A 20,817-nucleotide genomic window follows, 5' to 3' on the forward strand; every position below is an offset into this window, starting at 1 on the left:
CAGTTAAATAACTATTAAAAGCTTTCTTAAAAGTAATTAGGTCATTTTAAAAGCATCTGAAAAACTAAGCATCTCTGTAAATAACACAAAGATATGTCAAATCAGGTCATGTCAAATTCCAGTCTGAAGGAAGGATGCTTTGAATGAATTTCCCTCAGTCATTAGGTGCCTTGTTTGTCTCTCACTTCTAACGAGTCTTTGTGAGCATCCGAGAGGGCCAACAGAAGGCATGTATGTGTTCCTTAGAGGTGTAGCTTTCATCATATTTTGAAGCTTAAACTGTTCAAACGCTACTGCCAAATCTATATGACGAAGAGAAAAACCCATTGACATTCTACATAGGCACCAGACTATAGACAACCACCATAGGGCTTGTCATTTTGCCACTGAACGGCGGATTTTGGTGGAAATAAAAAAAAATTTTTTACTGATCTTCTATTAATGTTCAGGGTTTAAATTCAGAAACGGGCCGGATCTGGCGCGCGGGCCGCTAGTTGAATAGCCCTGATGTACAGTATCTACTGGACATGCATATCTATGAACCTATCTAAAACATTCCCATACCTCAACCACATCCTATTAAAAGGGAAATCTGGGATTCAAACAGCAACAAAATGAATGTACCAATCCCCAGATTGCCAATCCCCAGATTGCCAGATTGAGGTTTTGAAGCCACCGGTCGGCCATATTGGCACTCCTCAGAAAAGCAGTCCTCCATAGACTACGAGTATGAGTCACAATACACATAAAACTTAGCAGTCAAACAGGGAAATGGGTCCAATCGTTTTTACACCATTCATTTTTCCCACAGGGGATTTTAGAAACACTTCAAATAAGGGCTGTGTTTCATGTAGACTTAGAGATTTACATGGTTATCAAAACATTAAATCAGGGTCTCGGACAAGGTGACTTTTATCAATGTATTAGTCTGTATTTACCCCCCCCCCCAAAAAAAAAAATGCTAATGTGGCTATCATAAAGAACTACAAATACCATGAGGGAAAGGGAATCATTTAAAAAAGTGTTTTTAAATGTAACCTTTATTTAACTAAGCAAGTCGGTTAAGAACAAATTCTTATTGACAATGACGGCCTACCGGGGAACAGAGGGTTAACTGCCTTGTTCAGGGGCAGAATGACAGATTTTTTACCCTGTCAGCTCGGGGATTCAAACCAGCAGCATTTTGCTTACTGGCCCAACGCTCTAACCACTAGACTACCTGCTGCCCCAAATCTCTGGATTAAGTGTATAATGTTAGCTAAATGGAGTAATGAAATGAATTGGCAGAATCTTTTTACATGTACAATTCTGGAAACTGTCTTGTGCAAGTTTTAAATTGACACAATACCTGTTAGCAAAAGGTGTCAGTGATGACACCAGAGATGATGTGCAGGACTTGCATGATGTCTATGTTGATGCGAATGAGTATTTTCGAATCGGAGAGTAAATAGAGCCGAATATTCAGTACCAGTCAAAAGTTTGGACACACCTGCTCATTCAAGGGTTTTTCTTTGTTTTTACTCTTTTCTACTTTGTAGAATAATAGTGAAGACACCAACACTATGAAATAACACATGGAATTAAAGTATATTTTTATATTTGAGATTCTTCAAAGTAGCTACCCTTTGCCTTGACAGCTTTGCACACTCTTGGCATTCTCTCAACCAGCTTCATGAGGTAGTCACCTGGAATGAATTTCAATTAACAGGTGTGCCTTTTTAAAAGTTAATTTGTGTAATTTATTTCCCTTCTTAATGCATTTGAGCCAATCAATTGTGTTGTGACAAGGTAGGGTGGTGTACAGAAGATAGCCCTATTTGGTAAAAGACCAAGTCCATATTATGTCAAGAACAGCTCAAATAAGCAAAGCGAACGACAGTCCATCATTAATTTAAGACATGAAGGTCAGTCAATCCGAAAATGTCAATAACTTTGAAAGTTTCTTCAAGTGCAGTCGCAAAAAACCATCAAGCGCTATGATGAAACTGGCTCTCATGAGGACCGCCACAGGAAAGGAAGACCCAGAGTTACCTCTGCTGCAGAGGACAAGTTCATTACAGTTACCACCTCAGAAATTGCAGCCCAATTAAATGTTTTATGGGTATTATGGCACCTCCACTGTGGAGCTCTATTGGAATGGATGGAATTCTACAGTATGTCATTGAAATGTTTCAATGACCAAATGACGTATTTGTAAGTCTTTTTTTTGTTGTTGTAGTGGGGACAGTTACATTAGTTCTTTAAAAAGTGTGTCTGTAATAGAATAAATGTGGTAAAAACAAATGTAGACATTAATAAATGCATTTCTATAGCTTCCATAGTATTATTTACAATGGAGGGGGAGTGCCCAGATGGAGGAGTGTTGGCTTTAAAACAGCCTGTCAGTCATCTAGTGTATATATAAATCATTAGTCCCTCCCTAGTCAAATGTTTTCATAGTTCAGTTCTGAGCTTCTTTCACTGGCATGTAGCCGCCACTAGAGGGCTCTATTGCCATTGAAGAAGACAGGAGAGACATCTCCAACAGCCTGCCTTGATGACTGGTACTAGTACTGGGTCCCAGGGATGGAACCGTCCCAAACCCAGAGAAGGTGAGGGGTAGTTGGGGTAAAACATCCAGCGGGATTGGTAAGGGGGTGGAACAGAATGGAAATATATTGTTAGTGGTAATAAGAGGGATATGGTTACAGGGGGTCACAGTTAGCCTGACCTCATCCTCCACACTCTCCTGGCTTTCCTGATCCTCTCCCCCACTGCCAATGCCTGAATCTGGGCTCTGAGGGGCCAAGAGTTGGGCCTGGAGCTGCAGATTATCCACACGTTCATAGGAGGAAGACATTGTGAGAGAACCTCCTCCAACCCCCATCTCCGTACCCTTTCCCCCTACACTATCCAACCCAGGTAGGGTGAAGGGAAGCTGGGGGAAAGCGGACAGGGAAATGGGTAAGGGGGTGGAGCAGAATGTAAAGTTATTGTTATTGATAAGAGGAAGAAGCGGAACAAGATGGAAGTCCTGAGAGACAAAATGGGGGGTGGATGCAATAGGCCCGACCGCATCCTCCACGCTCTCCTGACTTTCCTGATCCTCTGCCCCACTGCCGATGCCTGAATCTGGGCTTATGAGGGCCCGACGCTCGGCCTGGAGCTTCTCAACACGCTCGTAAGAAGAAACCTGGACGATATCTTTACCTCCACTGATGCCTCCAAATATACTTCTACCATACATCTCTCTATCCTTCCCTTCACCATACATCTCTCCCTCCTTCCCTCCAACCCCCATCTCTCCATCCTTCCCTCCACCCAACATCTCTTTCTCCTTCCCTCCACCCCTGATATCTCCCTCCTTCCCTCCACCCAACATCTCTCTATCCTTCCCTTCACCACACATCTCTCCCTCCTTCCCTCCAACCTCCATCTCTCCATCCTTCCCTCCACCCAACATCTCTCTCTCCTTCCCTCCACCCCCCATCTCTCCCTCCTTCCCTCCACCCCTGATATCTTCGTCCTTCCCCCCTACACCTCTATTACTATCCATCCTATCTCCTCTGTTCTCCTCCTTCCACTCATCTATCTCTTCAGTAGTGCCACCTACTGGTCCGTAAGGGGAGTGTACAGAGCAGGGTTCCAACTTGGTGGATGTGGATCCAGGCTGGGAGCATTGAGATAAGAAGTTGCTGAAGCCGGAGCGGCCACTGTTGTCCAATCTCTTCTTCAGTAGTAGTGCAGTACCGGTCTCCCTCCTCAGGGGGGCGATGGTGCCAATGTTGTTGGTAATCTCTACCTGGGAGATGTCTTCACGGTGCAAGGCAGAGTCGACGGCTTCAAAGGCGAACAAAGGACCGAGCCAAGCCTGTAGGCACGGACACACACACAGAGACAGAGAGACACAGAGAGAGAGAGAGAGAGAGTGACATAGATAGAGAGAGTGACATAGAGAAAAAGGGAGACACACACACAGAGAGAGACACAGAGAGACAGAGAGAGAGAGACACAGAGAGAGAGACACACACACACAGAGAGGAAAATAAAATGATCATTATTTATCTAAATGTTGGAGTGACTTCACTCCAACATGATGCCAATGTAAGACAATGATGAGGACAGCTCATAATAATGTCTGGTAATAAATATATGGAAACTATGTGTTTTATCTGTTTGATACCATTCCATTAGGCTCCAGCCATTATAACCCAACTACAGCCATTATAACCAAACTACAGCCATTATAACCTAACTACCACCATTATAACCTAACTACCACCATTATAACCCAACTACAGCCATTATAACCCAACTACAGCCATTATAACCTAACTACCACCATTATAACCTAACTACCACCATTATAACCTAACTACCACCATTATAACCTAACTACAGCCATTATAGCCTAACTACAGCCATTATAACTTAACTACAGCCATTATAACCTAAATACAGCCATTATAACCTAACTACAGCCATTATAACCTAACTACCGCCATTATAACCTAACTACAGCCATTATAACCTAAATACAGCCATTATAACCTAACTACAGCCATTATAACCTAACTACCGCCATTATAACCTAACTACAGCCATTATAACCTAACTACCGCCATTATAACCTAACTACCGCCATTATAACCTAAATACCGCCATTATAACCTAACTACAGCCATTATAATCTAACTACCGCCATTATAACCTAACTACAGCCATTATAATCTAACTACCGCCATTATAACCTAAATACAGCCATTATAACCTAACTACAGCCATTATAACCTAACTACAGCCATTATAACCTAACTACAGCCATTATAACCTAACTACAGCCATTATAGCCTAACTACAGCCCTTATAACCTAACTACAGCCATTATAACCTAACTACAGCCATTATAACCTAACTACAGCCATTATAGCCTAACTACAGCCCTTATAACCTAACTACAGCCATTATACCTAACTACAGCCATTATAACCTAACTACAGCCATTATAGCCTAACTACAGCCATTACAACCTAACTACAGCCATTATAACCTAACTACCGCCATAACAAGGTAGTGCACAATACAGGGAATAGGGTCCCTTTTGGCACGTAACTTCAGTCAAAAGTAGAACTGACCTTGAAGTTTCCATCGTGATGGAGGTTGAGGCCCTCAAAGTACCTGGAGGGATCTGGTATAGGAGGATTCAGAATCTTCTTGACCCTGTCAGCAATGAACGGAAATGAAAGGAAGTTGCACTTAACCAACTACAAAACATTACATCTAAAACATGATGTTTACTTTGCAGTCCGTTGGTGTTAAAATACATCACATTTACAATGGACCCCAACCCCTTCCACAAACACACACCCACACCCACACCCACACCCACACCCACACACACACACACACACACACAGAGAGAGACAGTACTCACTTTCCTTTGCAGATCAACATGGAGACCAGCAGGACCAGTACAACAACAGCTCCCACCATGGTGAACACCACAAAGTCCTGGTCTAGAACATCAGGACTACCTGAGAAGAGGATCAGAGGAACAACATAGAACATATTTAGAACGTACATAACAACGCCACTGTTTTACTGAAAGATTGGCATAGAAAACTCTTCATGTACATTTCTGTCTGTAAGTTTGTTTTGAGCATGTGTCTGCCTGTAAGAACGAAAGAAAGAAATAGGGAAGAAAGAAGGAGCCATTTTTCAAGATTCATATGGAAACACTACTATGCCTGCCTTCCAAATGGCAACATATTCCCTGTTTAGTGCAGTGCTTTTGGCCCATAGTGCTCTGCACTATGTAGGGAACTATAGGGCCATTTGGGACACAGCCCAAGTATATATAGGCCCACATTCAAATGTGTACTAATAACCAATGATATCACTGATGCTCTATTTACCTGTTGGCTTCATCTGGCCCAGAGTGGAGACCCATGATGCACTGGGGCTCCAGTCGCTCCACTGACAGTGTGGGTAACTGTCTGGGTCGGCTCGAACCCGGACTCTGACCTGGTACCTCCTTCCTCTCTCCAGCATCTCAGGGTCCAGGTCAAAATATGTCTGTTTGTTTGATATGTTCACCTCCACAGCATCCTGCAGTAGCACAATATACAGTAGGTCTACTTTTACATAGTGTACAAAGAGAGAGACACAGTTGTTATTATCTGTCCTCTGTCTCTCTTCCTCCCCCCTCACTCGCTCTCTCACCTCCCAGTGATGTAGTTCCTGTTTCCACTGTAGTTGGAAGTCATAGTTGACTATCTTTTTTGAAATGGGAGCTCCTGGTGTCCAGGCAATTGAGGCATTGATGACGGTCGGCTTGCCAGGGGGATGCATTTTAACTGCCAAACACAAAACAACACAGTTAATGTACTCATAGTAGTACTAATATATTACTAATATCACTGTAACATAACTACTAGTACTAAGTTGAATTAGAAATGTTAGTATCAGGTATGAATTAGTATTAAGTTGTTTAAATTAATAAGCTTTCCAGCATGTTTGTATTGCATTATGTTGTATTATAGTGTACTGAGTTTGAGCATTTCGTATGCTGACCACACAACATTCATTTTCATGTAAATGGAGAATAAAGTCACAGTACGAGTCGTCGTAGTTGGTGTACAATTCATGTAGTAGTAGTAGGTTAGTAATAGATGACACATCGTACATAATATCACTCAAATTACTGTACACTTACTGTGGTTAAATGGTTGATACAGGTATTCAATCTGTATCACATAATCTTCTGCTTGTCCACACCGTACAACAATGGATATTTCATCCTCTTCCCAAAAGAACTGAAAGATCATTTACAGAAGTTCAGTTATCCAGGGTTGTTTGTCTATCGGTCTATATATATGCTGTCATTGTTTTATTATTATTATTATTAGAAAAACGTCATAAAAAATAATAAAAAATAAACAAATTCCTGGTTAATTTATTCATCCAGATTAATGTGTTACAAATTCTAGTTTTGATCTATAATAATGCATATATATAACCAAGCATTGGTTTTAACTTGATGTAGTTTTATAAAACTCACTGGATTGCCCTCAAAGACCAGACTGCCGCCTCTCAAGGTTGTGTTGAAACCGGCCAAGGACTTCATCTCACATTGCCTGTAGTTACAACAGTGAACCATTGTTTCAGTTAGCATCCCAAATGGCACCCTATTCCCTATATAGTGCACTACTTTAGACCAGGACTCTATGGGAATAGAGTTCCAGTGAGGGTGCATCCTTAGTCTTCTTTACCTTTTAAACCCGGGGTATTCACCATGCAGAGTGCACGGCATGTCTGGGGGTATGCATGTGTTGTTCAACACACATGTGATGTTACTGATGAAGTCATTGACACACTGTAGATCTATGAGAAACAGAGACAGAGAGAGTGAGAGAGGAGAGAGAGAGGCAGAGAGAGAGAGAGAGGAGAGAGAGAGAGAATTCAATAGTTGTGGATTGGCATTGTTTAATAGCCAGTTTTATCAGGCTCTATATCATGTTTTATAAGGCTCTATGTCATATTGTATCATATATCATACAATGGCCAGAAAAAGTATGTGAACCCTTTGGAACATGATCAAGACAAAGGAGATGATTGTGGACTACAGTAAAAAGAGGACCGAGCACACCACCATTCTCATCGATGGGGCTGCAGTGGAGCAGGTTGAGAGCCTCAAGTTCCTTGGTGCCCACATCACCAACAAACTAACATGGTCCAAGCACACCAATACAGTCATGAAGAGGGTACGACAAAACCCATTCCCCCTCAGGAGAAGATTTGAAAAGATTTGCAATGGGTCCTTAGATCCTCAAAAGGTTCAACAGCTGCACCATCAAGAGCATCCTGACTGGCTGCATCACTGCCTGGCAACTGCTTGGCATCCGACCGCAAGGCACTACAGAAGGTAGTGCGAACGACCCAGTACATCATTGGGGCCAAGCTTCCTGCCATCCAGGACCTCTATACCAGGCGGTGCCAGAGGAAGGACCTAAAAATTGTCAAAGACTCCAGCCACCCTAGTCATAGACTGTTCTCTCTGCTACCGCACGGCAAGCGGTACCGGAGCGCCATGTCTAGGTCCAAGAGGCTTCTAAACAGTTCTACCCCCAAGCCATAAGACTCCTGAACATCGAATCAAATGGCTACCCAGACTATTTGCATTGCTGCCCCCCCTCGCCCTTTACACTGCTGCTACTCTCTTATCCTCTATGGACAGTCACTTTAATAACTGTACCTTAATGTACATACTACCTCACTAACCGGTGCCCCCACACATTGACTCTGTATCGGTACCCCCCTGTATATAGTCTCGCTATTGTTATTTTACTTGCTGCTCTTTAATTACTTGTTATTTTTATCTCTTATTCTTACCCATTATTTTTTTTTACTGCATTGTTGCTTAGGGGATCGTAAGTCAGCATTTCACTGGAAGGTTGTTGTATTCGGCACATGTAACTAATACATTTTGATTTGATTTGAATTACCTGGATTACTGCATAAATTGGTCATCAAATTTGATCTGATCTTCATCTAAGCCACAGCAATAGACAAACACAGTGTGCTTAAACTAATAATACACAAACTATTGTATTTTTCTTGTCTATATTGAATACATCATTTAAACATTCACAGTGTAGGTTGGAAAAAGTATGTGAACTCTTAGACTAATGACTTCTCCAAAAGCTAATTGGAGTCAGGAGTCAGCTAACCTGGAGTCCAATCAATGAGATGAGATTGGAGATGTTGGTTAGAGCTGCCCTGCCCTATAAAACACACTCACAAAATGTGAGTTTGCTATTCACAAGAAGCACTGCCTGATATGAACCTCGAACCAAAGAGATCTCTGAAGACCTAAAATTAAGAATCGTTGACTTGCATAAAACGGGCTATAAAAATATCTCTGAAAGCCTTGCTGTTCCTCAGTCCACAGTAAGACTAAATGTCTATAAGTGGAGAAAGTTCAGCACTGTTGCTACTCTCCCTAGGAGTGGCTGTCCTGCAAAGATGACTGCAAGAGCACAGTGCAGAATGCTCAATGAGGTTAAGAAGAATCCTAGCGTCAGCTAAAGAATTACAGAAATCTCTGGAACATGCTAACATCTCTGTTGAGGAGTCTATGATACGTAAAACACTAAACATGAATGGTGTTCATGGGAGGACACCACAGAAGAAGCCACTAAAAAAACATTGATGCACGTTTGAAGTTTGCAAAAGGGCACCTGGATGGTCCACAGCGCTACTGGCAAAATATTCTGTTTACAGATGAAACTACAGTTGAGTTGTTTGGAAGGAACACACAACACTATGTGTGGAGAAAAAAGGCACAGCACACCAACATCAAAACCTCATTCCAACTGTAAAGTATGGTGGAGGGAGCATCATGGTTTGGGGCTGCTTTGCTGCCTCAGGGCCTGGACATATTGCTATCATTGACGGAAAAATGAATTCCCAAGTTTATCAAGACATTTCGTAGGACAATATTAGGATATCTGTCCGCCAATTGAAGCGCAACAGAAGTTGGGTGATGCAATAGGACAACGACCCAAAACACAGAAGTAAATCAACAACAGAATGGCTTCAACAGAAGAAAATATGCCTTCTGGAGTGGCCCAGTCAGAGTCCTGACCTCAACCCGATTGAGATGCTGTGGCATAACCTCAAGAGAGCAGTTCACACCAGACATCCAAATAATATGGCTGAACTGAAACAGTTCTGTAAAGAGGAATGTTCCAGAATTCCTCCTGACCGTTGTGCAGGTCTGATCCGCAACTACAGCAAACATTTGGTTGAGGTTATTGCTGCCAAAGGCGGGTCAACCAGTTATTAAATCCAAGGGTTCACATACGTTCCCACCCTGCACTGTGAATGTTTACATGGTGTGTTCAATAAAGACATGACAACGTTATCAACCAAAACAAACAGCAAATGCATCCAACAAGTTTGTAGAGTCACAAGCTTGATATAATCATTGAGTGCTATGAATATACAACCTAATACTACACTTTTTACTACTTTAATACACATATTAGTGAATTTATCCCAATACTTTTGGTCCCCTAAAATGGGTAGACTATGCACACAAAGTGCTGTCATTTCTAAAAAGGTTCACCCGATATGGATGTAAATACACTCATAATAAAGCTGACAGTCTGCACTTTAACCTCAAAGTCATTATACATGTGTTGTAATGCATTGTGAAGGGTATTGATGACTTACAGGACTGTGGTTGGCTGGAGCAGGTTAGTAGGGGGAGGAGCAGGATGACATAGAGACACCATAGAACCATTATGACTTCTTCCTGGTCCTTTTTCTCATTCTAGAACACAGTAGGAGACATGACCTTAGCAACAGGTGACAGGTGGCTTAGTGTTCCAAATGGTACCCTATTTCTTATATAGGGCACTACTTTTGACCAGGGCTCATTTGGCTCTGCACTATGTAGGGAATACGGTGCCATTTGGGATGGAAAACAGAAGGAACCATAAGGGAGGGAAAAAGGTGTATATGAATTTGTCTGTTTGCGTGGTGATTAAGTGTTGTCAGTTGTATCAATGCCACACGCAACATTTTATAGTAAGTATCCCCTCCTCGTGAAGAAAAGCACATGAGCTAATTATAAAACACAAAGTAAGCAAAACAATGAAATCATTCCAACATTGTCTAAAATTATGAATAAGATACTGTACTGAGATAAACCTATATAAGCAATATAGCAATTGGGATGTACAAACCATGGCGTAAGGGAACGATGAGCGGATAAGAGGCAAGCAGTCATTTCGATTAAGATATTAATGAGCGAGTAGTCGATATAACTATTTGTTCAGCACTTTTGAAATGTACAGGGACAGAGTTCACACCAAGTCAGAACCTTAGGATAAATAATGGGGGCATATAAGCACACAATGAAAGCGCTTACAATATTCAATGATGACATTTCTCTAAAACAGGCTATACGCTACATGTGCACCACCAAGTCAGAACAGTAGGCTAAGTTCTAAGGGGGAGAGGTACCAAATTCCTAGGATGAGGTCTTATGGGCTACTAACAGCTGACTACACAACACACACTTTTTATTACATTCTTAGCTACTGTATACATATCTCCCTGGCATATTACATAATTTATCCAGCAGTATACAAGACATATTTTTGGACACAACCGTTGTTGTACTGTGCTCACTTGAATGTGGTGCAGTGGTCCTTCTTGTGGGAAACTTTGTCATCAAACTTTGTCATCCAAGTCAGGCATTCTCTGGATTTATGCTGCTTTCAAGACAACTGGGAACTCGGGAATAAAACAAACAATCATGACGTCAGTGTTCTTCAGGCCAGAGATCTAGAAAGAGGCCAGAGTTCCCGACTTGGAATTTCAGGTTGGATGACCGTTCAAAACGTATTTTTCCAGTCGGAGCCTGTTTTAGTTGCCAGTTGTCTTGAACGTGGCAGAAATCATGCTGGATTGACTACATGACCAATGTATTCAACCTTTCTGACTTATGGTGTTGCATGTGAATGTTAATCCATTTAAGCTTGGAAAAGAGAGCCTTTCAGACAGATGTTTTAAATCCTTAAACCCAGACTTGGACCACACACCCTCTCTACCGAATAGCAGGCAAGGAAAGCAAAAGAGTGATTGCTTTGCGACTCTTGTAGTTAGCCATTGATTCGTTCCAAACCACTCATTGTTGAATTAGCGATTTCCGACATGTTGTATAATGTTTATGTCCAATCACCGATGAGCACCAATACTTTTTATCTATAATTTGAAAAGGATTTGACAGTAGATTGTCAAGGTGATTCATGATGATGACTGTTTGTCTAGCTTGCTAGCTAAGATTGTGAAAGTATGATGTTGACATCAGTCCAATCAAAGCTACAGTATATGTAACATGATTTGACATTTTATCTGTGGCCAATGACCTTCAACCTTCTTGGAGAGGCATTTCTAATGTAAATCTATGGCAGCACCCAAGAGGGCTTGAACTACCTAGCTCTCCCTGTAGATTCGGCAGTGACATAGTGTACCAATGAGTGACAGAACATTGAGCCAACCAAGGCACAACTAGAGAAAACGCCTATGCTGTGTGCTTTTGCTGGCCGCTCCTCCACCACAGAAAGCACTGAGCTAGGCTGGAACACCTGCATATTGGAGCTGCCTTACTCAAGAAAGAGGCCATGTTTGTAATGCAGATTAATTAACTCAAAGAAAACATTTATTTTTTACATTGTTTGCAAACTGATATGGGATACAAATGAATGCTAAAATAACATGCAAAAAACGTGCATTTTAAAAAAAGTATATAATGTTTATGTACAGTTAAAGTCAGAAGTTTACATACACTTAGGTTGGTGTCATTAAAACTCATTTTTCAACCACTCCACAAATTTCTTGTTAACAAACTATAGTTTTGGCACGTCGGTTAGGACATCTACTTTGTGCATGACACAAGTCATTTTTCCAACAATTGTTTACAGACAGATTATTTCACTTATAATTCACTGCATCACAATTCCAGTGGGTCACTTGACTGTGCCTTTAAACAGCTTAGAAAATTCCAGAAAATTATGTCATGGCTTTAGAAGCTTCTGATAGGCTAATTGACATAATTTGAGTCAATTGGAGGTGTATCTGTGGATGTATTTTAAGGCCTACCTTCAAACTCAATGCCTCTTTGCTTGACATAATGGGAAAATCAAAAGAAATCAGTCAAGACCTCAGAAAAAAAACTGTAGACCTCCACAAGTCTCAATCATTCTTGGGAGCAATTTCCAAATGCCTGAAGGTACCACATTCATCAGTACAAACAATAGTATGCAAGTATAAACACCATGGGACCACACAGCCGTCATACCGCTCAGGAAGGAGACTCGTTCTGTCTCCTAGAGATGAACGTTCTTTTATCCACAGTAAAACGAGTCCTATATCGACATAACCTGAAAGGCCACTCAGCAAGGAAGAAGCCACTGCTCCAAAACCGCCATAAAAAAGCCACACTACGGTTTGCAACTGCACATGGGGAAAAATATCATACTTTTTGGAGAAATGTCCTCTGGTCTGATGAAACAAAAATTTAACTGTTTGGCCACAATGACCATCGTTATGTTTGGAGGAAAAAGGGGGAGGCTTGCAAGCCGAAGAACACTATCCCAACCGTGCAGCACGGGGGTGGCAGCATCATGTTGTGGGGGTGCTTTGCTGCAAGAGGGACTGGTGCACTTCACAAAATAGATGGCAGCATGAGGAAGGGAAATTATGTGGATATATTGAAGCAACATCAGTCAGGAAGTTAAAGCTTGGTCACAAATGGGTCTTCGAAATGGACAATGACCCCAAGCGTACTTCCAAAGTTGTGGCAAAATGGCTTAAGGACAACAAGGTCAAGGTATTGGAGTGGCCCTCACAAAGCTCAGTCCTCAATCCTATAGAACATTTGTGAGCAGAACTGAAAAAGCGTGTGCGAGCAAGGAGGCCTACAAACCTGACTCAGTTACACCAACTATGTCAAGAGGAATGGGCCAAAATTCCCCCAAATTATTGTGGAAGCCTACCCAAAACATTTGATCCAAGTTAAACAATTTAAAGGCAATGCTACCAAATACTAATTGAGTGTATGTAAACTTCTGACCCACTGGGAATGTGATTTAAAAAATTAAAGCTGAAACAAATCATTCTCTCTACTATTATTCTGGCATTTCACATTCTTAAAATAAAGTGGTGATCCTAACTGACCTAAGGCAGGGTATTTTTACTAGGATTAAATGTCAGGAATTGTGAAAAACTGAGTTTAAATGTATTTGGCTAATGTGTATTTAAACTTCTGACTTCAACTGTATCTATGCTTCCATAGCTGTACGTTTGACCTCATTTCTACCAGCATGTTAAATGTGCAACCAGAGGGGGGAAACTCCGGACCACCTTTACTCCACACACAGAGACGCCTACAAAGCTCTCCCTCGCCCTCCATTTAGCAAATCTGACCATAATTCTATCCTCCTGATTCCTGCTTACAAGAAAAAATTGAAGCAGGAAGCACCAGTGACTTGGTCAATGAAAAAAGTGGTCAGATGAAGCAGATGCTAAGATACAGGACTGTTTTGCTCGCACAGACTGGAATATGTTCCGGGATTCTTCCGATGGCATTGAGGAGTACACCAATTCAGTCACTGGCTTCATCAATAAGTGCATCAATGACGTCGTCCCCACAGTGACTGTACGTACATACCCCAACCAGAAGCCATGGATTACAGGCAACATCCTCACTGAGATAAAGGGTAGAGCTCCCGCTTTCAAGGAGTGGGACTCTAACCGGAAGCTTATAAGAAATCCCGCTATGCCCTCTGACGAACCATCAAACAGGCAAAGCGTCAATACAGGACTAAGATCAAATCGTACTACACCGGCTCCAACACTCATCGGATGTGGCAAGGCTTGCACAGTCGAGACCTGCCCAGACTAAACACCTCCCTCTGCAACTGGATCCTGGACTTCCTGACGGGCAGCCCCCGTGTGGTAAGGGTAGGTAACAACACATCCGCCACGCTGATCCTCAACATGGGGGCCCCTCAGGGGTGAATGCTCAGTCCACTACTGTACTCCCTGTTCACTCATGACTGCACGGTCAGGCACGACTCCAACATCATCATTAAGTTTGCCGATGACACAACAGTGGTAGGCCTGATCACCGACAATGACGAGACAGCCGATAGGGAAGAGGTCAGAGACCTGACCGTTTGGTGCAAGGACAACAACGTCTCCCTCAACGTAATCAAGACAGAGGAGATGATTGTGGACTACAGGAAAAGGAGGACCAAGCACGCCCCCATTCTCATATGGGGCAGTAGTGGAGCAGGTTGAGAGCTTCAAGTTCCTTGGCGTCCACATCACCAACAAACTAACATGGCCCAAGTACACCAAGAAGGCACGACGTGAAGAGGGTCTACAGCTGCACCATTGAGAGCATCTTGACGGGTTCCATCACTGCCTGGTATGGCAACTGCTCGGCCACTGACCGCAAGGCACTACAGAGGGTAGTGCGAATGGCCCAGTACATCACTGGTGCCAAGCTTCCTACCATCCAGGACCTCCACACCAGGTGTTGTCAGAGGAAGGCCCTAAACATTGTCAAAGACTCCAGCCACCCATGTCATAGACTGTTCTCTCAGCTACCACACGGCAAGCAGTACCGGAGCACCAAGTCTAGGTCCAAGAGGCTTCTAAACAGCTTCTACCCCAAAGCCATAAGACTCCAAAACATTTAATCAAATAGCTACCAAGACTACCCCCCTTCACGGTGCTGCTACTCTCTGTTATTATCTATGCATAGACACTTTAATAACTCTACCTACATGTACATATTACCTCGAATAACCGGTGCCCCCACACATCGACTCTGTACCCTGTATTTAGCCTCACTACTGTTGTTTTACTGCTGCTCTTTAATTATTTGTTACTTTTATTTCTTTTTTTGGTTGGTATTTTTCTTAACTGCCTTGTAGGTTAACGGCTTGTAAGTAAGCATTTCACTGTGATACCCCATAATACCTGTGACAAATACACTTTGATTTGATGGGCAGTGTGCTGTTTGCTACCATTCTCTCATGTCTTGGTATTTAGTAAAAGGTCACTGGGGTTAGAGAGACTGATGTTATGTTCAGCCTGTGAAGATGTGAAGTTTCCACTCCTCTGTTATATAAACAACCATCAAACAGGTACAAGATGTGTTGAGCGGGTGAGGAAGAAGAAGATTGTGATGATGATAATGAATGACCTGGATGATATGTTAGTGCAGGGCTGGAACAAAAGCAGGCACACCCTGTGTGGCTATAAGGCTTCTACAAGGAATAGCAGTACTGCGTAACAGTCCTTTTAACTGATTGGAATAAATTGATAGGTGGTTGAATGTTGCGCAAGAGCAACATGTTTATATCAGAGGATGATGGCTCATAATAATGTCTGGAATGGAGTTAATGGAAGGGTAACAAACATACTATATAATCAGTGTGTTTGATGTGTTTGATACCCTTCCATTAATTCTGTTCCAGCCATTACTAGGAGTCTGCCACCAGCCGCCACTAGTTTCTGTTAGCTGTGAAGCCTTCTGATGTCGTGTTCGATGTCAAATGTACCAACAGTCCTGTGTCCCAATTCATGGCTTTCCAGCCCTAACCTGGTAGCCTGGTCCCAGATCTGTTGGCGATCTTGTTTGGCATGACAGGGAGTTGGCATGATAGTGCAAACAGTCTGGCACTCAGGCTACTGTCCAGGGCCTGTATACATAAAGCCTCTCAGAGTAGGAGTACTGATCTAGGATCAGTTCTGCCTTTTAGGCCACAGTTAAAAACACAGAAGGGGGGGGGGGGATCTGATCCGAGATCAGCACTCCTACTCTGAGATTCTTTATGAATACTGACCCTGATGGACTTTGTCCCTCTTATTGGTCTCTGGGTCAGACATTAGGAAGTTCCCTTCAGTGAAGTGAAACAGCCTAGCAGACATGATCAACCTCTGAGAGAACAGTTTAAAGGTCAGTATCGCAGAGAACACACTCACACATGCCCACGCAAGTGCAGTCTTAACGTACACACACTCACAAAACACGTTATCCATGCACACACACACAAGCACATTCTGCATGCATGAACACACAGTACTCACACACACATGCTTATATACACACACACATGCACGCACACACACACACACGGGCTGCAGTTAAGAAAACCACAACGTCCTCGTTTCCCAGAATGTTTACAAGCTGTTTCCAATAACAAACAAACCAAAAACCACTAACACCCCCGTCCCCTCCTCCTCTCTTCTCATCCTCTCCCAAACCAAACCTCAAACTAACACCCCTGTCCCCTCCTTCTCATCCTCTCCCAAACCAAACCTTATACTAACACCCCTGTCCCCTCATTCTCATCCTCTCCCAAACCAAACCTCATACTAACACCCCTGTCCCCTCCTCCTCATCCTCTCCCAAACCAAACCTCATACTAACACCCCTGTCCCCTCCTCCTCATCCTCTCCCAAACCAAACCTCATACTAACACCCCTGTCCCCTCCTCCTCATCCTCTCCCAAACCAAACCTCATACTAACACCCCTGTCCCCTCCTCCTCATCCTCTCCCAAACCAAACCTCATACTAACACCCCTGTCCCCTCCTCCTCATCCTCTCCCAAACCAAACCTCATACTAACACCCCTGTCCCCTCCTCCTCATCCTCTCCCAAACCAAACCTCATACTAGCACCCCTGTCCCCTCCTCCTCATCCTCTCCCAAACCAAACCTCATACTAACACCCCTGTCCCCTCCTCCTCATCCTCTCCCAAACCAAACCTCATACTAACACCCCTGTCCCCTCCTCCTCATCCTCTCCCAAACCAAACCTCATACTAACACCCCTGTCCCCTCCTCCTCATCCTCTCCCAAACCAAACCTCATACTAACACCCCTGTCCCCTCCTCCTCATCCTCTCCCAAACCAAACCTCATACTAACACCCCTGTCCCCTCCTCCTCATCCTCTCCCAAACCAAGCCTCATACTAACACCCCTGTCCCCTCCTCCTCATCCTCTCCCAAACCAAACCTCATACTAACACCCCTGTCCCCTCCTCCTCATCCTCTCCCAAACCAAACCTCATACTAACACCCCTGTCCCCTCCTCCTCATCCTCTCCCAAACCAAACCTCATCCTCTCACCCCCCCCCCCCCCTTCCTCCTCTCCTTTTTTGGCTCTACACTATACTCACAGAAAAATAGGTGATATCTTGAACCTAAAGGGGTTCCTAGGCTGTCCTTATAGGGGAAATGAATAACCATTTTTGGTTCTAAATAGAACCCTTTTGGTTCCTTTCCACAGAGGGTTCTACATGGAACCAAAAAAGGTTCTCCTGTGGGGACAGCCAATGAACCATTTGAACCCTTTTTTTCTAAGAGTATATACCCACTCCCCATGCAGTGTCTGAAATCTGGCTTGCCTACTACTTGCATACTGTGTGATAATCTGTATACTAATGGTGCTGCATACTATTTAGTATAAATGTATGCAGTCAGCAACAAATAACAGAAAACTAGCTTCATCCTACTGAGAATGTGTCATCTGAAGCACAACTGTGTTGATTCCAGCCATTCCTTCATTTTGGTAGAGCAAGTACCCTCAGCTGATTATCAGCTGTTGTCAGACTCACGTGGATTCCAAAACACGATTCTGTTCCTCAATAGTGTGCAGTGAATTCTACTAGATGAAAATACTAAATTAGTATGACATGCTGGTATTTACAGTTTTGACATTTCACATACTATACAACTTTTTCACAGCCCAAATGTTACTATTTAGAATGTTGGGGTGTTTAGACATAGCCGCTCACATCTCGTCACCCCCCCCCCCCCCCTCCCCATCTTCTCTCTGACTCCCCCCTCCCCATCTTCTCTCTGACTCCCCCCTCCCCATCTTCTCTCTGACTCCCCCCTCCCCATCTTCTCTCTGACTCCCCCCTCCCCATCTTCTCTCTGACTCCCCCCTCCCCATCTTCTCTCTGACTCCCCCCTCCCCCTCTTCTCTCTGACTCCCCCCTCCCCCTCTTCTCTCTGACTCCCCCCTCCCCCTCTTCTCTCTGACTCCCCCCTCCCCCTCTTCTCTCTGACTCCCCCCTCCCCATCTTCACTCTGACTCCCCCCTCCCCATCTTCACTCTGACTCCCCCCTCCCCTCCTTCTCTCTGACTCCCCCCTCCTTCTCTCTGACTCCCCCCTCCCCTCCTTCTCTCTGACTTCCTTTCCACCAACACTCTCCCCCTCCTCCCCCTTCACCTCCCCCTCTTGTCTTTGACTTCCTCTGTACCTGTGGCTGGGTGTGTACATCCTGTCCTACTTAAACACTGGACCAAATCAACCCCTAGGCTACATCCTAACTGGCACCCTTATTCCCTATATAGTGCAGTATATACCCTAGAGGCCCTGGTTAAAAGTAGTACACAATATAAGGAATAGGGTGCCATTAGGAACACACTCCAAAGCCCCTCCACAATGAGGACAACGGTCTCCAGTTCAACTCTACTGGGAGCCCACAAGGTGTGCAGGGTTTTGCTCCAGTTCTATATGAACATCCTGTCCTAGTAAACCCAGGCCCAGATCAGCTCCTAGTCCTCTACATAATAAAGCCCTAATCAACCCATAGCTCCCTCTATAATAAAGCCTTAATCAACCCCTAGCCCCCTCCGTAATTAAGCCCTAATCAAACCCTAGCCCCCTCCGTAATGAGGCCCTATTTGTCCCTTAGCCCCCTATATAATGAAGCCCTAATCAACTCCTAGCCTCCCCCACAATGAGGCTCTAATCAGCTCTTAGCCCCCTCCATGATGAAGCCCGCATCATCCCTCAGCAACCTCCGTAATGAGGCCCTAATCAACTCCTAGCCCCCTCCACCATGAGGACAGTGGTCTTCAACCTTGATCCTAGAAATCTAAACGGTGTGCAGGGTTTTGGTGCAGCCCAGCACTAACACAGAACAAAAAGGCTGGCATATAGTACAGGAGTATATCAAACATAGAATATATATTTAGAGAAAGATATGCACAAAGCTTGAAAAAGGTGATTAAAAGCCTTGGGTTCTCTGGGACCAGGGTGGAAGAATACTGTGGTAGCACATAGCACATAGCCTGGACGTCTCAATGGGCCCCAAAGGATTGGAGAGGCGTATGCAATATTGTAACAACTCCGCTCTCTGTGTAATCATCAGTACCATGATTTTACATTTTTTATATTTAAACCTTAAACCAAGTCAGTTAAGAACAAATGATTATTTACAATGACGACCTATCAAAAGGCCTTCTGCGGGGACAGGGGTTGGGGTTAAAAATATAGGACAAAACACACATCACAACAAGAGAGACAACACAACACTACATAAAGTGAGACCTAAGACAACATAGCATGGCAGCAACACATGACAACGTGGTAGCAACACAATGATCTTTATCTCAACTGTGTAATACTGTGTCTTCCAAATGATCACACTCAAACACACACACAGGCAGAGTAACTTTGCTTGAACAATAAATGTAATCCATAACCACCTGAATACATCATAGATGTAGGATCTTAATTTGAGACAGTTTGCTACAGCAGCAACCAGAAATGTGAATATAATGGACATTTTTTGTAGGGGTTGATACAATTTTTGTTAAGGCAAATCAAGTCTGTTAAAGAGGAAATGACAAACTTTAGAAGCCTTATTCAACCTTACACTACAAGTTAGCATTTTCTACTTTGCAGGAAAATTCTAAGCATTAAACGATTCATCAAATTAAGATCCTACATCTGTATATGAATATTCAAAGAGACTCTTATCTTACTGTATAGTGGACCTTCTTGTAGTCTCAGAAACACCGGCTTCTCAATGCTCTACGGTTGAGTTACGTTTCACTCTGAACTGAAGGACGAGTGCATAATGATGAATTTCTTGTCTCTCCGCCACCGGATTCAAACCCTTTAATGCCTTCTCTGAAAAGTAAATGTGTGAACAGAAAAGAGATTGTTGACTGAAAAGGAATTTCTGTGGTTTGTTAGTTTCAACTGAAACCACACACACGTCATCAACACTGTGATCTTGCTTCCCTTCGTCAGAAGTGGGGGTGGAGAATTTTTTTGTAAAAATATAAGTTCTTCTTTCAGTCTCTGTTCATGTTCCTTTTTTCTAAAGCATCAAATATTACTTCTGCTATTGTGAAATTTTAAGAAGTGTAAAATTATATTAAAAAATTATTCCTCTGAAAATAACAGGTGCAAAAGCTTTGAAAATATCTTGATGTGAGTTAGGTA

The 20,817-nt window shown here is 43.2% G+C and overlaps 1 protein-coding gene across 1 annotated transcript; it reads right to left on the reverse strand.

Annotated features, from left to right (window-relative positions):
• Window positions 1–420: 420 nt before the first annotated feature.
• Window positions 421–20,733, reverse strand: LOC116369121 (uncharacterized). Its single transcript, XM_031819357.1, has 10 exons — window positions 20,352–20,733; window positions 10,216–10,315; window positions 7,251–7,362; window positions 7,040–7,115; window positions 6,695–6,794; window positions 6,202–6,335; window positions 5,895–6,087; window positions 5,414–5,513; window positions 5,115–5,199; window positions 421–3,850 (listed from the first exon to the last, which is right to left on the reverse strand). Exons 2-10 carry the CDS (start codon window positions 10,283–10,285, stop codon window positions 2,441–2,443), a joined length of 2,280 nt encoding a protein of 759 aa, XP_031675217.1. The 5' UTR covers window positions 10,286–10,315; window positions 20,352–20,733; the 3' UTR covers window positions 421–2,440.
• Window positions 20,734–20,817: the final 84 nt, after the last annotated feature.

Source organism: Oncorhynchus kisutch, unplaced genomic scaffold (assembly GCF_002021735.2).
Source record: "Oncorhynchus kisutch isolate 150728-3 unplaced genomic scaffold, Okis_V2 scaffold2072, whole genome shotgun sequence".
NCBI classification, from domain to species: Eukaryota; Metazoa; Chordata; class Actinopteri; order Salmoniformes; family Salmonidae; genus Oncorhynchus; species Oncorhynchus kisutch.

Excerpts from the sequence above, each read along its gene's own strand:
- LOC116369121 (XM_031819357.1), bottom strand. The coding sequence starts at position 10,285 with ATGGTTCTATGGTGTCTCTATGTCATCCTGCTCCTCCCCCTACTAACC. Across the intron at positions 6,088-6,201 it reads AGGAACTACATCACTGGGAG|GATGCTGTGGAGGTGAACAT; the intron begins GTGAGAGAGCGA and ends GTGCTACTGCAG. Across the intron at positions 3,851-5,114 it reads ATCACGATGGAAACTTCAAG|GCTTGGCTCGGTCCTTTGTT; the intron begins GTCAGTTCTACT and ends CCGTGCCTACAG.